At 37.3% G+C, this 17374-nt stretch overlaps 1 protein-coding gene across 1 annotated transcript in view; it reads left to right on the forward strand.

Moving 5' to 3' along the window:
• Positions 1-2125: 2125 nt before the first annotated feature.
• Positions 2126-17374, forward strand: part of jam3b (junctional adhesion molecule 3b) — a gene marked incomplete at its 5' end in the record, with an annotated part of 30209 nt that continues 14960 nt past the window's right edge. The window contains one exon of the mRNA XM_081390908.1: positions 2126-2336. Within this exon, the coding sequence (XP_081247034.1) occupies positions 2126-2336 (211 nt within the window). The remainder of the gene's footprint in view (positions 2337-17374) is intronic.

Here is a 17374-nt window from a genome sequence, read left to right on the forward strand (position 1 = left end):
TGCATGACGGGAAGTGTGTTAACTCAGGAAGTCGAAGGAATTCAGCATGACTGGAACAAGAGGAAAAGGAGTAACTGCATAGGTATGTTTGCAAATACCTTGGTATTTACAGTACCTGGTGTTGTAAAAAACTTGTTCATCAGAAATGAAGGCATAAGTGTGCAGTGTGATCTGACATTAGGCAGCCACATCTTGCTCATGCATATTTGACAAAGCATTGTTTTAATTGTTTATTCTAATGTAGAATGTTTGGTGATGTATTTAATTTATACTTTAGTCTACAGTTAACCAGCCTGTTTTATCAGACATGACTAATGAGTCTGTCAGGTGCCTGCGGTTTTCCATTAAACCATGTGTAATGTCCTTAAGTAATTCAAGCAGTGTCCGATGCAAAATTACAAAATTCCTTTGACAGATATAAGCTCTGTTGCCCCCCAGAATATCATGTACATCTTCGCACACTAAACTGCTCCTGCTCTCCTGTGTTCAGCGGCCAGGGGTTGCCGTGAGTGTGAGTGTGAATGTGAAAGATGCCGGAATGTCTGCCTGAATTCATTCATTTCCCCTGAGCTCACCACACTGTCCACCTTACACAGCACCATCTGGCTCTCTTCTCTCAACAGACAGCTTTCACTGTTCATTTTCTCTGTTTGTGGTGCGAAAACAAATCACATTAAAAGCCTAAGGTGCAAAAGGTGAAACTTACCCAAATGGAAATATGTTATATTTCTACCCCCCCCCCCCCACACACACACACAAATATTATAGCTGAACATCACTATTTATTTACCTATAACAGAGCTCCATTGGGTGCTGTGCTTTGGCTTCGAACAATAATTTAATTAGGCCTATAATTTTTGAGAAATAAGGCTTTGCTAAATAAATAAATATATTTTTGTTGTTGTTGTTGTTGTTGTTGTTTTTGACATCCAATTTCTGGAGCTTGCAACAAGGAATATAGAGAATGTGTGGAAACAATATATATTTAATACAATATATATGATGCTTAGTCCATGTCCTTTTTCAGCCTGTGGTTGTCATGTAAATGTAATTTCCCCCTGTATTTTTATTTATTAATTTGTATTATTTATTTATATTTCTTGTCGAACAAGAGTGAGATTGAATGTGAATGGCCTTGACTGGTGAACCCTTCAAATAAAACATAGAACATCAAGATATAAATACACTTACTTGATGCATAGTCTGTGCTCAAGTGCTGCAAGTGGTTGGCGAAGTGAGAGTCTCTTGCTCTGAACGTCCTTGTTGTCGATAATGTCTGGAATAGGAAAAACATAATGTGCCCTAAGCCTTCTGGATTTGCGCTTATCTCCCGTTGTCAGACACTGGAATGGTCTTTGTGCTGAAACGGTCCCACACACATTCTAACCTTGCCATCAGACAAATTCACATAAACAGAGTGTGATGACATCAATTATTATCTCTAATGCATGCGGCATTTGTGCAGATTGAAATCCTGAAATTGTAAATCCTGAAAACCCATCTATCTATCTATCTATCTATCTATCTGTCTGTCTGTCTGTCTGTCTGTCCGTCCGTCCGTCCGTCCGTCCGTCCATCCATCCAATAGATAGGATCATGTGGTCATTTAAAATACACTTTATGTAATTTATTTTGAACCATTTCTTTTTAACCTTGTATGTCATATATTTAAGTAGATTTTAATTACACATTTGTAATTGTAAAGTTGCAATTTAGTAAATTTACAATATTTACTTTATACCCTAATATTTAACACACTACAGTCAAAACAATCAAGTACTTTACATGTGCTTTTTAGTCAGTCAGTCAGTCAGCACAACAAAAGTGTAGCTTTCAAGCACAACAAATGATTATTGATACATAATAATTTAAAATAGGCCTATAGCCAAGTAGCCTACCAAGTCTTTGCTTGTTCAATGGAAATATCGAAATATTTAATATTTATATTTATGTATAAAATTGTGATATAAAATTTCAAAGTTTGTAAAAACGTCCATGAGCCATCCTTAGATAATTTGTATGTTCCAATATAATGCAGTTTTTGTAATATTGGAACTTAAGCAACTTCACTGGCGTGGCATGAAAAAACAAATCCATAAATACATGTTACAAATTCATGACGATGATGCTGTTTGTAGCCATGGAAACTCCTCACAATAGCTCGACGTGCCTCTCTCTCACTTCGGTCGGTGAGCGCGAGCTGAGCCAGAGCTCTGAGCTCCATCCTCTCCTAAAGCCCTTTACTTTGCGCATGTACAGCCGAACTGAACATTTCATCGACTCCAAGATGGCGTTAACACCACTGGCTTGCGTTCTGCTTCTCCTTTCCATGCAATGTGAGTACACATCACCGCACATTTATACTTTCTTTGTAGAAGAAGCAAAAGTGATACAAACTGTGGTGAATCATTTATCGAAGTTCTTGAAATGTGTTTCAATGAGCTTCCCTTTTTCACTAAAGTGCTTGTCTCTTTAAGCCAACTAAACTATTGAGCTAACCCGTTAGCTCTTTTAGATGCGATGTTAGATGTGGACGTTGAATCTAAACTGAGATAAAAGTAACATTTTGCGGTGGATGTGCCGTGTTTCTTGACACGAGCTTCGGGTTTTAGTTGTCTCGCGCTGAAATGTTTCTCATCGCGGGCTGGAGACTCACTCGCATCCCGCTCTGCTTGTTTGTCCAACTAACCATAAAAACCCCGTTCGCCTTATTCTACAGGTTACATTGGTTGTTTACGGGAATATTAGACTTGTTTTGTTGTTGTTGTTTTTAACTCAGACTTTATTATGCCATAAAACCTGTTTTCGTGCGTGTTTGCTCCGCTGGATCATTCGCCTCAGTTCTTTGTTCACGCTTTAAAAGTTTTTGAAACGAAATAAACAAACACATTTGGACTGAGTGGTTAGTGTTGTTGTTGATTTTCATTTTGCTTTCTCAAAACGGTCGCGTGTGTGTTAGGTTTGAGTGTGTTTTAACGATTGGAAACTATTTCTATGGAAACTGGGCATGTTTATTGCGAGATAACGGTTTTCCGCCTCAAGTGTTCACGGAAGAGGGGATCAGGCAGCGCGCGCCAGGCATTAACACAGGCTGTGAGTGATATCAACATTTACAGCATATTGCCTTCAATATTCACAATATACTTAAGTCTTATGTTTTGAGCTCAGGGAAATAATTAAAAAAGGTGGGATGTTTTTGTCCTGGATCGTTTGAACAGTCGGTTGTAATTGAATTAAATAGGCTAGCTTAGTCTAGACCAATAGCTTAATTAAATTATTCAGTCAGAAGATGAAGATTTTGTTTCTTACGGTTGACTGGAAATAATCAGTAGCTTCACTGTTATAGTCGTTTTGAGCTATAGGACTAAACTCTCTAAATTTGCTTTTTAGGCTATATGTGTTTTTGGTAACACTACAATAAGGGTTCATTTGTTAATATTAGTTAATGTAGTAACTAACATGATCTAACCATTAGCAATATAGGCCTATTTGTTACTGTAGCCTATTTGTTAATCTTAATGTTAGTTACTTTGTTCATGTTACACTCACAGTGCATTAACTAATGTTAACAAATGCAACTTTTGATTTTAATAATGTATTTGCAAATGTTGAAATTAACATGAACAAAAATGAATAAATACTGTAGAAGTGCAGTTCATTATTACTTCACGTTAACTAATAAAAATTGCTTTTGTTTGATGACCCTTTTAAAGGTTAACTGTAATTGTAGTTGGAGGGACTGTAGGCTGAAACTGCTCATCTCCTGTGATTATTCAAGTGCGCTGATTGGCTTAATTAGAGACTACAGCACTAAATACTGCTGGTTAATCTGTGTTGTGATGTACTCTAAATGCACCATTTCTCTTTTTAAATTTATTTTAAATTATGACTTTTTATCCCCTCATTTATTAAAATTAATTTATTAATTTTGTTTTGTTTGTAAAAAAAAAAAGAAGGAAAAAAAAGAAATCTGTTTGCAAATAGATTCTGCAAATTCAGTAGTCAGTAGTTTACTGACTATAAATTAAAAAGGTAGCTGGCCATGTTATTTATTACTTGTAAATATATTTGTTTCCATGTTTAGGCTACTTGTGTAAATACATTGCAGCATACTAATGTTGAAGTGTGATTTTAAGAAAAAATGTACGAGTTTCTTAGAATTTATTAATCAGTGTAATGAAATTTCTATTAAAAGTGAAGTTGCAGCTGAATGTAAAATGAAAATGTCGGCCAACTCCAAAAGCAGTTTCTCCGTGGTTTGTTATACCTTATGTTTAGAGTGCATTTGTGGAGTGGAAACTCTCCGATGTCTTTTGCCAGCACTTTTGGTGCCAAGTTATGCTTTACTGGATAGGATAAAATAGATTCAGGAATAGTACAAAGGTTGAGATCACACCCCATATTTTAGATGAATACTTGGACGAGTGGCAGCCTTCCATTTTAGTCCACGCCGAATGCTTTGGACTTTGAAGAAATGTGGTGTCATGGAACAATATTCTGAGATAATATTCACCATTATGTTGCCTATGAAGATGCTGAAAATTGTCTGTTGTTGAGATTAATACTTCAGATGTGATTAATACAGCTTAAAGTGAAAAACAGTGAAAGTGATAGCTTGTCCCTTGAAGGCTGAGTGTCCTTTCTCTTCCACCCGCTGCTTCCCAGCAAATTGCTTTCTGGGGGTTCATGAAAAGCGTACTGGAGCTTCTGGGCATGTCCATCAGTTACAGGCTGACATTTTTGATGTGTTCAGTAAGCGACCGAGAGAAATAAGCTCAGAAAAGATAGCCGTTCTCTGTGTGCTTTACTTAGGGCTGTTGCAGACAAAGACACGTTGCCCTTCCTCACATGCTTAGGTTCGTTTTAGTTGGAAGGTACCACATGAAAAAAGTATGTTGTGAACAGTATCTAGAATTCGTAAAGGCTGTTTATTGTCACTGTATAGTGATGGGAAAAATTCCATACGGGGGGTCCCAGCTTAATCCGCATGGGTACCATGACAGGCAGGCTTTGGGATGAAACATGCTGAGTCTTTGAGCAACAGGAGAACGGCACATGTCCGGCCGACCAGCCGGAGTATCCCGGAGTAACGTGAAGAAACAGCTGAGCGGCTGTGGGTGCGAGTGAATGGAGGACCCCACCCCCCGACACGGAGCTGAAATATGTCCCACTCAGCCCACCACATATACTCGGCATTGAGAACAAATGTGGAATGCTCACACACAAACAGAAGCCTCGAGAATTCATTCACTTCATATGCGTAATAACGGGTACGCAGAGGTGAAGATCGTATAAAAGTGTCAGTTGAGTAAGAAACGTTTAGCATTTTCAACATTAAAAACCATTTAAGTAAAAGTGTTAGAAGGAAATCTGAGAGTTTCTCATGAAAATGGAAATCCCTATGAAATCTCTGAAAGAAACATGAAAGGTGTTTTTTCCCAAGCTTATCCTGGTTTTATTACTTTGTATTTTTTGGTAAGCAGTGACAGATGTGGAAGGGAAAGCCTAGAACTAACAGATTCCCAGTTCAGGAATGGCAAGCATGCGCATTCCCTAAATGTCAATAAGACTTCCATGCATGTGTAAGATGGGCATTGATCAAAATAGTTCCTGACTGCAGGGCTGGTTATACTGGAGCCTATGCAAAGGAGTAGGATTAGGACAGACCCCACTTTTATTTTTATTTCATGTCGTTCCAAACCTGTATGACTTTCTTTCCTCTATGGAGCAAAAGAAGATATTTTGAAGAATGTTTCAGCTGTTCTTTACAATGAAAGACAATGGGGTTCAAAACAGCACTGAACCCTTTCATTGCGAGGACAAAAGAAAAAAAAAACACACACACACACTGAAACAATTCCCAATTTTTTTTTCCATAGAAGGAAGAAAGTAATTTTGAGTGAATTATCCACTAATTTTTTAAAAACAATCTTCATGTAGCCCAATTATCATAATACATAATTAGTGTTTTTTTAACCACTTCCTTACTCAAGATACAGTTCTTCCGTGTTTGTTCCAAGTTTGTGTGATCATTTTTGAACAATGAAGACTGTTTAGATGATTTCCTGTCATTGATCTCTATATTGTCACATGCTTTCTAAAGAAAGGATTATGCGTGTGCAAATGTCTTCCTCAACTGTGTCTTTGCCAGTTGCTTGTTAGAGTAGGTGAATAGCTCTGGAGTGAATCAGTTGAATACTCTAAGCTTCATCCAATAATTACTTATTAGCCGATATCAGAGACTGATATAACGAGTTTTTCTTTCCAGTTCAGTTTTCATTTTCAAATATAATTGTTTGGAGCGAAATTCAAATTGAGCCTTGATTTTTAATGTAATCACAAAGGTAATTATTATTGCTAAAAATAGAAATGCAACAGATCATCTGACAGCCCTGAAATCAAATGCTGCTCTCTCTATGGAAACAAGCCATGCCAGTGTGCCCTCATTATAAGCTCAGAAATGCATACAACAGAAATAGTTTGAACAGAACTAACATGGTATTAATTAAAATTCTAATAACATTTTCTGTCGATTTTACATATTAGTTACATATACAGACTATAAGGTTGTTTTCCATGTTTTTCCGTATAAACATGCACTAGACAGACGTCTTTGACCATTGTGCTCACGCCTTTTGATATGCCTGTCGCATGCCCTGCATCTTACAGTTTTAAAAGTCCTCTAATGACGTGTATGGACAGAAAACAAATGGGATATGACACCTTCATCTCGTGTAATGTCATCTTCATTGAGTTCAAACATCTGCCATTTGCACACCTAGTGTTTGAAATTCCCTATCACAAGTACAAATGTTGACAGATAGAACTCCCATGATTCACCTTGGTGATGATGATTTGAATCCCTCGCAGCAGATATCAAGTTCTAAAGCGACTGCTATGAAGAGCAGATGACTCCGACGTGGTGATAAAAAAAGACCCGCAAATGTATTTCTTGACTGTTCCAGCAGAGGTTTTGAAGGAAGAAGATGATGAGCGTGACAGACTTTGACATTTCCAAATACTGAGAAGATTTTCCACACAAGTAGAAGCTCATTTTTTGAGGTTAGTGTTGTGAACAACAAGGGAGATGATGTGTGGCTCTACAAGGAACTCAGATACATGATACAAAGCTCCATCAACAAACAGCTCATCCATTTGGATTTATTATCTCTCCATCGAATTACACTTTGTCATTTTTACGACTCAAGTCGGACCCCCAGACAGTCAATCATAGAGATAATTTATCACCTGCTCGACGGCTCACTTTTTCATTGGGTTCGCACGGCTGTTCACCAGAAAAGAGAAAATGAATTACCCTAGCCTATTTCATATAATTTTTTAACTATTTCCATTTGTAGCGCCTATAAGCCTATATATTTTAAAGAGCAATAGCTGCAAAATACCTCGCTTAAAATAGTACCCCACTGCCTCTGAGCTTTATCGTATGTGCTGTTGCCTATCAAAGAATGATTAGCAGTTGATAAGTTAAGGGAACAGAAACGGAGCAACCTTAATGACAATCTTATTTGGAGTGTGACTCCTCTGGGTTAAAATCCACCATTAGCACCAGATTTGTTGTGTGTTTTTAGCCGACTGGTCAGATTGCACTGACAGATTGCGGCCAGACCATCTGGCGGGCTGGCGTTAAGGCCACCTCATAACGTTTCTCTCACTTACTTGCTAAGTTAGCAGGGAAGAATTTGAAAATCAGGCAACCTTTAAAGCTGAGCTTGACCCTCTTATTATAACCATATAGGCTATGTATTAGATATATTTCAAGATGCCATCTGATTCAGAAAAAAACTATTAAATCTGAGCTTCTTTATTTTTAGATTAATAATATAGAACTTAAAAGTCTTTATTTCAGTCAGATTATCGTTGTAGCTCCCAAATAGACATTACACAGGGCAGTTGGGCAAAATCAGAGGGGAAAAAAGCAAGTTACCTGAAATTCTCTTAAATACGAGTTTAATGGCTTGCCTGTGATTTGAACATTTTGATTCCTCCAGTGGCCTCAGAACATAAAGGTTAAGTTCACCCAAAAATGAAAATTATCCCATAATTTGCTCGCCCTCAAGCCATCCTAGGTGTATATGACTTTCTTCTTTCAGCCAAACATAATCTAAGTAATATTTAAATATATCCTGGCTCTTCCCAGCTTTATAATGGGAGTGAATGGTTCCCTAAAATGTTGAAGCCCAAAAAAACGCATCCATCCATCATAAAAGTAATCCTCCTGGGGGTTATTAAATGCCTTCTGAAACGACGTATTGACGAATGCAGAAGCATTGAGGATAGACCAAAACAAAACGCCGGTCTCGAATTAGAAGTCTAAAACGAGAATTTTTAAAGAGAAATGTCGGAGGATTTCAATATAAGAGAAGAGGAGCTTGAATTTGTTGCCCGGCCCTATTTGTTATAACCTCGAGAGGTGTCTATTCTCACCTAAGCTTTGCTACGCCTACATCATGCCTCAGGTCAAGAGGTCACTCTTCGACCAGAACTCGACTCTCGTACGGAGCTGGAAGCCAGCGATTATAGTTTATAAAGTTTTAAAAAATTATAGTTTTCTTACAAAAACGCATCGCTTCACTTCAGAAGGCCTTTATTAACCCCCTGGAGCCGTATGGATTACTTTTATGATGGATGGATGTGCTTTTTTGGGCTTCAAAATCTAGGGTACAATTCCCTCCCATTATAAAACTGGGAAGAGCAATGATACTTTTTAATATAAAGAAGAAAGTCATAAACACCTAGGATGGCTTGAGGGTGAGTAAATGATGGGATCATTTTCATCTTTGGGTGAACCGACCCTTTAAGTGAACTTTGTGATAGTATGCGCTGAGTACAGCTGCTGTGGGTTAGTGAGCGTGCCCTGAACAAGTAAGTGCTTGGGATATTTGGATATTTGCCAGACAGTGGTCAAGATCGTTCTGCCCGGTGGCCCTGAGGTGGGTTGTATTTAAGCCTACAGTATATTTAATAGGCAAATAGGTTTGTTTTGACTGGTTGTTTTATAGATAAGGCTGTTAAGCAGTAAACATTTTGCTGACAATAATGCAGTTCAGTCATGGCGTTAATTTGTCGGCCAACGCGAATGGCTTGGGAATTTTAGTATAGCCTAGTGGTTTCCAATTAATGAGTAAATTAAAGGGATAGATCACTCACATATTGTCATCATTCACTCACATTCATTCCTAACCTGTATGATTTTCTTTCTTCTGTAAAACACAAAAAATGTTTTTCTTTTCCATACAGTGAATGTCAATGTGGTTCAGTTGACTGTTATTTTAGACCCCATTGACTTTTATTGTATGGAGGGGGAAATGGTTGAAACATTCTTATATATATTTAGTGTTGAGTGATATTTAATGGAAACCTACTTTGCAATTCATTTTCGTCAACGGTTCTATAGCCGTCTAAGTATCATGGCAAAAAGCTGAGATATGTGACGGTTATACACACAGTTTGTTAGGGGGGTCCCAAGGCGAACACATTATCTCAGAGATTTGCCTTATCAAGCGATTTGCCTTGGTAAACGCTGCATATCAGCGTTTACCAAGATGACCTTAAAAGGAGTCGCTAAGATAGTCTGCATGAGACGCTTCCTGAAGGAAACTAATCAGTCAGTAGCCTTTAAGAAGATTTGCTGAGACTTAAGACGTCCTAATAACGTGCAGAGATACGAAAACAATGCCAGAACGCTGGATGTAATTAAAAGATCTTACTGTTACTAACCCAAGTGGAAAAGATGCTGCTGTTATTGATGTTTTCCGGAACATCACAGCAAAGCAGAGTGCAACGACAAATGCAGAGGGAATGTAAAGTTGAAGCTTTGTATAACTTTGATTTGATGTAAAATGGAGCTGCACTATTCTCCCATGATTCTGAATAGACAGCTAAACAAAATAACATTTACTAGAGGTTCTGAAAATTTATTTAATTCATTTGAATTATTATTTTTTTAAATCTGTTTGAGTGATTCAATGACTTTATTTATATTTCCTTACTGGATGAATCAGCGTTTTTGAATCAATCAAGTCAATGACAAATACATTTTTAACATTCATTTGTTGCCGCCTACTATTTTAACAATGTACTGATACAATCTTTATTTGAAGCGTCAAGTCACTTTCAAGGTGATTTGCTCTATTTTGATTGCTTCCTTTCATAGACATCGGTGTTTATCTTATATTATCCTATACTTATCCTAATGTTATCCTGAATGTTCACTGTGATCGTGCTTCAAAGGTTTAAATGACAGTCAAATTGTCATTAGGAATGAAATCAGGTGGGTGTTTGGATCGAGATCTTTTAGCAATTAATCGTGCAGATCTAATGTAAAAATTTAATTTGAGTATAAGATTACAGATGGTAAGGAAATTGGATGTTTTCCATATTCTCTACCTTTATAGGCTATCAAAATATTGAATAGTTTAATGTTCCAGTTATCAAAATAGCAGTGGTCAGACAAGGTCCGTTTGGCTCTGGATTATAATTTTGTTTACATCCATTTAGTATTCGATATACACTGAAAAGTGTGATGTGTATTTGCTAGCATTATTGCGCTACATTAACAGTCTCTATCTGTTGTACTTGTTCTGTTCATTGTCAAAGCTCTGAGAGTGTTCCTGGCCTGGGGGATGTTCTCATAACAAGTAATGATTGGCTGTAGCAATTTTTTCCTAATGCCCTTTGATCATTTCTGTCTTCTAAAAGTATTGAATTGGATTGTTTTTTGCATAAATTGTCTCTTTAGACGACAGAATATTTCTAATTTGCAATTATACTGATGTTAGTTTCAACCATTTGCCTTTGAACTAAAGGGACACTTATTTTCTCCTTTTTTCTTCTTTCATTTGCTTTGCATTTTCTGCTCTTGTTTACCACAATGTTGCGGAAAGTATTTTTATTTTTTATAAAGGAGTTCTTTAAGATTTTAACAAGTTTAAATTATGTAGTAAAAATATTTGTTACATATTTGTCTATGATGCAGTGCACTAACTGTGGATTAGTCAGGTTTATTGTGTTAAAATTGACAGCACTGCTCTCACAGAGGCTGGAAGCCACTATTGTCTGAGGCCGTGTTGTGCTGTACCTTAAATTACAGCTTCCCTTTGTTGTTCTGTGTATTGAAGAACAAAGACAACACTGATGTGTAGGTTCTTGAAATATTAAAAACATAAAACAGAAGAGAAAGAAAAGAGACAAATAATTTATGGCAAAAATAAGGCCCAAGAAGACACGCAAATAATGCCTTTTAGCATGGTCCCTTGAAAGTACGGGGCCTATATAGCCATTGCACTCCTCAAAAGTAAAAGTTTTCCCCAAAGTTGAGGGAAGGCTCTTTTTTTTCCATTCTCCACTGCACTGATCTTATGGTTCTGTGCACATTCTTGGAATTTCCAATTTGAGCGGATGAAACTGCCGCAGACGTACAGTGAAATAAAGTCTCTGCTACAGTCATTCATGCAGAAATGGGCAACCATGCAGCTTTATTTCTTATCAGCACCACTCAAGATCACTCCTCATATGTCTGTGGGCAACATCCTATGGTTGGGGGAGAATATTTGGACTAGCTTAAAGACCATCGGTGTGATGGAATCTCCAAATCAGAGGTAGAAAATGTAGGGTAAAGCATTAAAGCTCTCATATCAGTATCCTCTCAATGCTGGATGTTTGAGCTGGCCACATTTCAGGAAAATGCATTGCAGTTGTCTATCATAAGTAGACATCGCATATGTTACACTTATCATGGGTGGGGTTAATTACATCTACTACTATCCAAATGGGAGATTCCAAAATGACGGCAATAGGGTTGACAAAGTGGGAGATATTTTCAGCAGTTGAGGAAATACTATTCCCCTCGTAAAACTACCCTCATTAGTGAGTTTACATTGTATTCTCTCTGGGCAGCAAAGGCTTAAAGCAGATAAGCATAGTGCAGTCAGTCAGGACATTAAAAATGGGCAGGAATGCACATCTGGATCAACCAATGCAAAATGTATGCAGCGTGTATAAATCCTAACAGTGAAGGTGGAGTTTGTGTTTGTGTAGTTTTCTCTGCTCCAGATTTGTGGATTAGCTTGAAATATGATGTTTGATGATGATCATTGTGAGATCTTGAACTGTTGAATCCTCAATTTGAGTCTTTAAATCAATCTTTTACTCTATGCCAGTGTTTCCTGCTCCACTTTTTTTGCTGAATCGGCAGCCCCGCAGCAAAACAAGTCATATTCTACCTCAGTTTGCACTCCAAATCAAATCTGATGAGACAAAAACGACATGGTTGTAATTGAAACGTCTTCTGTTGTGCTCGCGGGCTCCACGCAATAACACTAACTAATGATATATGAACCAAAAAAATGCCGAACAACCGGTGTAGTTTGATTCACAAACACATAACTCTTTTGAGCTGGTCATTTTAATGAATCATTAAAAAAATGGACATTGTAACTGAAATAAACCCAAATTAATCGGAATTGAATCAGGAAATGTGTATCAATGTCCAGCCCTACTTTCTGATAAGTCTCAGGTTGCTTCATAAAAGGATGGAGATTTAACTGGTTTCACTTTATTTGAATACTTCTGGTTTAAGCTCCACTTTTAAGCACGGTTCTTTCCTTTATTATTTGTTTTTAAAACCAAGCATGCTAGCATCAGATGTGTCTCCAACCTTAATCAGTGCAGCCTCCTGGGCCTTGAAGAAGCGCCAGCGCAGTTGAAATGTCACTGTTGGTAAATCATGAAGGATTGTGAGAGCTCTGTCCAAGTTTTAATGTTGCCTCTGTGGCAAACCAAGAACATTTTATGATTTGAAATATGCTGCGTTTGTTTTTGCAAGTGTTAACGCTTCTGGCAAATCTGCAAATGGGGAAAAGAGCAACAGAATCTGACGGAATATATGTACACACCCTCGCTACGCTGCTCCAGCCACATGATATCATGTGCTTTCCTGTAGTTGCATCAAGATGTCAGCCTTTTGCATCCTCCCACGGTCCACTGGAATGTCCACATTTGTTTTAGATGACCGGGCAGCGGATGGGCATTGAATGCTCCACATTTTCGCCGAGTGAGCAGGAGAAAAGCGTTTCCCAAACAAGTAGGGGATCTTCATGAGCAGGTGATGAAGTGGTTCCTTTGGGGAGGTCACTCCTTACGTGGTGCTCAGATGGTGTGTGTCCCGAGCCGTGAACCCCCCACTCTCACCCCACCTGTTTTACTGCAACATTCCCTCTCTGGCCACTTAGACGGCGAATGCGAACTATTCAAGTCTGAGGCATGCCTTTGTGAACATTTGTTGTTTCAGCCTAACTCGCTCTCTTTAAATTCCTCAGCCTTTTTTTAGGTGAACCATAAGTATATTTTGTAGATTTATGCAAAAATCTCACTGTTTTAATTTGTTCTAGTCTCTGAGGAATGATCAGTCTAGCAAATGAAATTGAGGATGTTTATACATAAAGATTCTCAGTACAGGCTGGGAAATTCTCACTGTTTTATAATGGAATTTATATGAATATTTTATGTTTGTTCATATTTTATGTTTAATATATATGTGAAACAAAAGAAGATATTTTGAAGAATCTTCTGCCAATTTTTTCATGCAGTTCAATGAATGGAGATTTGAGATTTAACGCATCAAAAGGCCACAAAAACAAACATGTCGTAAAAGTAGTTCATATGACACGTTACATATAAGTCTTGTCTTCTGAATCCTTTGTGTTTTATGTGAGAAACAGATGGAAATTTAAGTTTATTCACTTAAAATTCTTGACATCTTGTCCTTTTTATTGTTTAGGTTTTTTTATATATTCTAATTATTACTCATACCATCATTGGAATGAGTAATATATATATATATATATATATATATATATATATATATATATATATATATATATATATATATATACTTTTATTCAGCTAGGATGCATTATATAAATCAAGTTACAGTAAAGACATTTAGAATGTTACAAAATGTTTCTATTTAAAATAAATGCTGTTGTTTTTGAAAATATATCACAATGTCCACAAAATATTATTGTTATAAGTAGCACTTGAATATAAGAAGAAATCTTTCAGGGCTGGGAGAAAAAATCAATTTATATTATTTTATTCTAAAATCTATTTTTTTATTCCAGCGTCGATATTAATTCAAATTCAATTGCTTTATTTTTGTCCCTGCTTGTAGATGAGGTTGACAGAAATTAGCCACTTTCGTTCCAACAGAGAATGAAATGTGTCGTTATCTATGAGTGTTGAGTGAAGTAATGTCCCAAGTGGATGCGTGGAAGAGACATGAGACTGAAAGCACTGAAAAGCCCTCGCGCTACTCATATGCTGAGAGAGAGATAAGACAATAGAGCTGCACGATTCATCTTTAAAAAGACTGCGATCTCGATTCAAACACCCACGCGATCTTTCAATTTGTCTGTCTATTAAACTTTGACAAAATCATATCATTCAAAGCTGTGTTGGAGCTGCCGCTGACCCGGAGAGAGTTGTCATGAAACAGCTTCACAAACAGTCTTTTCAACCTCATAGTATCATTACTTCTATGATGCAATAGTTAAAATTATCATAGAAGTACTTGGATAAAAGTTTACAGTTCAAATATGAACACTGATGTCTACGATAGCGATCAAAATCAGCTTTTGATAGAAACTTGGTGCTTAAAATAATGCATTTATCGATTACATTGTTTCGCCACTTAGTGGGGACAAGTGACTGTTAAAAAATGTATTTGTTATTGATTCATTTATTCAAGAGAATGTAATACGATGCTTCTGAAATAAAAGTCGGAAAGATGTGATGGTTTGTTTTTGTAAATATGACTCATCTTATACATCATGTACAGTCTGTATAAGTGAATGATTTAACATTTCCTGATGGTCTAGTGTTAAAAAAATTGCAATATCTAATCGCAATCCTTGTAGAATCGCAATTCTTAAAAAAAAAAATCGCAATGCATATCCTTCCGGCACACAAGTATCGTGATAGTATCGAATCGGGAGATAGGTGTATCGTCCCAGCCCTAATATATATATAGCCATACATGTTTGAAACAACATTTTTGACTGAACTATCCCTTGTAATCAGCAAACAGGGAAAGTTGCAACAGTAGTAGAAAGTCGATCCGTGCCTTAAAGTAGCTTTTCCTGGTTAACCTCTCACCTGCAGTGTCTGTCCAAACACCAACTCACCTGTTGTCTGCTGTCTCAGACCGTCACACATTCTCAGTGACCCTCGCGCCTTGCTGGCCTGCGTTACCTCTATGGATCTGGCAGGATACACATTAATTTGACATCAAAGTAGCAGTGAATTACAGTCCCTCAAAACAGGTCCAAAAGCCTTTCTCAAACAGGCGAGTCTGTTAAACACAGTATAAATCATCCTGAGAGTAGACCCTCTCTCGTTTACATTAGAGGCCTTTTTGAGATACAAAAGCCCGGAAGACTGTTAAAAGATGACCCGAGTACTCGTGTCTGCTGTTACGTGGTTTAGTATGCAGTTATGTTAATTCATTTCTGCAGATATAGGCCTAGTTTTTGCTGCTTTTTAGTGTCGTTGAAAACCTCAAGGTTTATTAGTTTGGCCATTTCCCAAACAAAAGGCTTGCAGAACCAGCTAGAGTATTTACCGAACTGTGTTCATGGATTGATTGGGTTTGTGGTCCTGATTTAAAATTCTCTGTGCTAGTACATCACTGGTATTTCAGCAAAGCCGAGGCATGTTTTATGGCGTTGCTATAGAGCCAGAAGTGAATGCGGCCTGTATTTGTAGTGTACATTTGCAAATGAAAAGAGAGAAATGGCCATGTAGGAACATACCTTTTTGCAGATTGTACTTATATAACACCATCTAACTATTTTTTTTATTTTTAGATTTTATTCAAATTTGATTTAAAGAGAAAACTAAATAATGAATAAATGAATGATAAGCCCTCAGATATTTAAAAAAGATAATAATATAATGCATTTTATACATTAATAAATTATTCTCATTTTACTTGTCATTTTCTAGAATTCCCTATATTGTAAATACAGTATATGATGACAGGAAATCAATCCACAGTTACTAATAATCTAACGTTATGCTTAAGCCAATAAACATTGATTTCATTTTTAAATGCAACCTATTTTATAACAAATGCATGTGGCAGAGGTAAAGATTTTTAAGCCTACTCCAAAGAGAAGCAACAACTGTTCAGAACTGCGAGTAGCGCAACACAACATGGCTTTTGTACAAGAGTGCAAACAAAAGACAATTAATGAGAGATGCTACGGGGGGCCAGCGCTGTACAATAGACAATGAGAGTTCAGGGGTTTTTGCTTGGCTTGCTGTTTTAGCACTGATTGTATCTTGAAGAGAGGAATGAATGCTGCGACCGGATCTATTATGCAGTTTATAGGCTTCCTGCTGATGGTTTAGTCACTGTTCAGTGAGAGCTTGGTTCTCTCCAATATAGACTGACAACTCCATTGTGTTGCTTTTATTTTGTTTTATACATTTAGATTAGATTACATTAGATATATCTTATGTTTAGTGTGATATAACTTTTTTTTTTTTACTTTTGTTTTAAGGTGGTGATACACGGGGCAACTTTGTTTGTTGCTTGGGCACTTTCCCTTTGAAAATGGGCAATAGATTTCTATCTGGATAATTTAGATCGGTCCTGGGCCCTGTGTCTCATCTGGTTGCCTGTTGACGGCAACATTGCTCAAAAAGTTGCCCTGTGTATCATCACCTTTAGATTATTGTGTGTTAAAATGACGTCACATTTCCAAAAGAAATCCTTTTTAAATGTACAGAAAAAAAAAAACGTTTTTTCCACCAATGTGTGATTCCACAGAGAAGTTGTAAAACGCAACAATATTCCCTCTCAAAAAGAGTCACCCCCAGCGTGCTGTTTTCACCTGCCCCGTTGCATCCTGGGGCATTTCTTTTCAACAGGAAGTGAAAAGGATTATGAGCATATCCCTGTTAAATCAACAAGTCTCCAGCGACAGTGGGGTGGTATTATTCAGCTGTCAGTACCTCATTGCTTTGCTACACAATTCACGCGCTCAACAATAGATGCTGTTTGCAGCACTGGGACCTTTTAAGGCTCGAGCAGCAGAGAGAATATACGAGTTGATGTCCACGAGGACTGGAGCACTGCTGCAATGTCGCTTGTGTGTATTTCATGCTCTAATCCATCATCGTAAAGACGTCATCAGAAATCCAGAAACGTCACCATCTCATATTGTTTAATGTCACGAGAAGAGAAGGTTTCTCTTTACGTTTCAAAGCGTACGCTTGTGCTGCCACTGCTCTTGAAGAAGGCTCTGGCAGAAATTAATTAGGATTATGGAAGAGGTCAGTGTGCTTGTGC

The sequence above is a fragment of the Scardinius erythrophthalmus genome (genome assembly GCF_964197995.2).
Source record: "Scardinius erythrophthalmus genome assembly, chromosome: 17".
In the NCBI taxonomy this organism is placed as follows: domain Eukaryota; kingdom Metazoa; phylum Chordata; class Actinopteri; order Cypriniformes; family Leuciscidae; genus Scardinius; species Scardinius erythrophthalmus.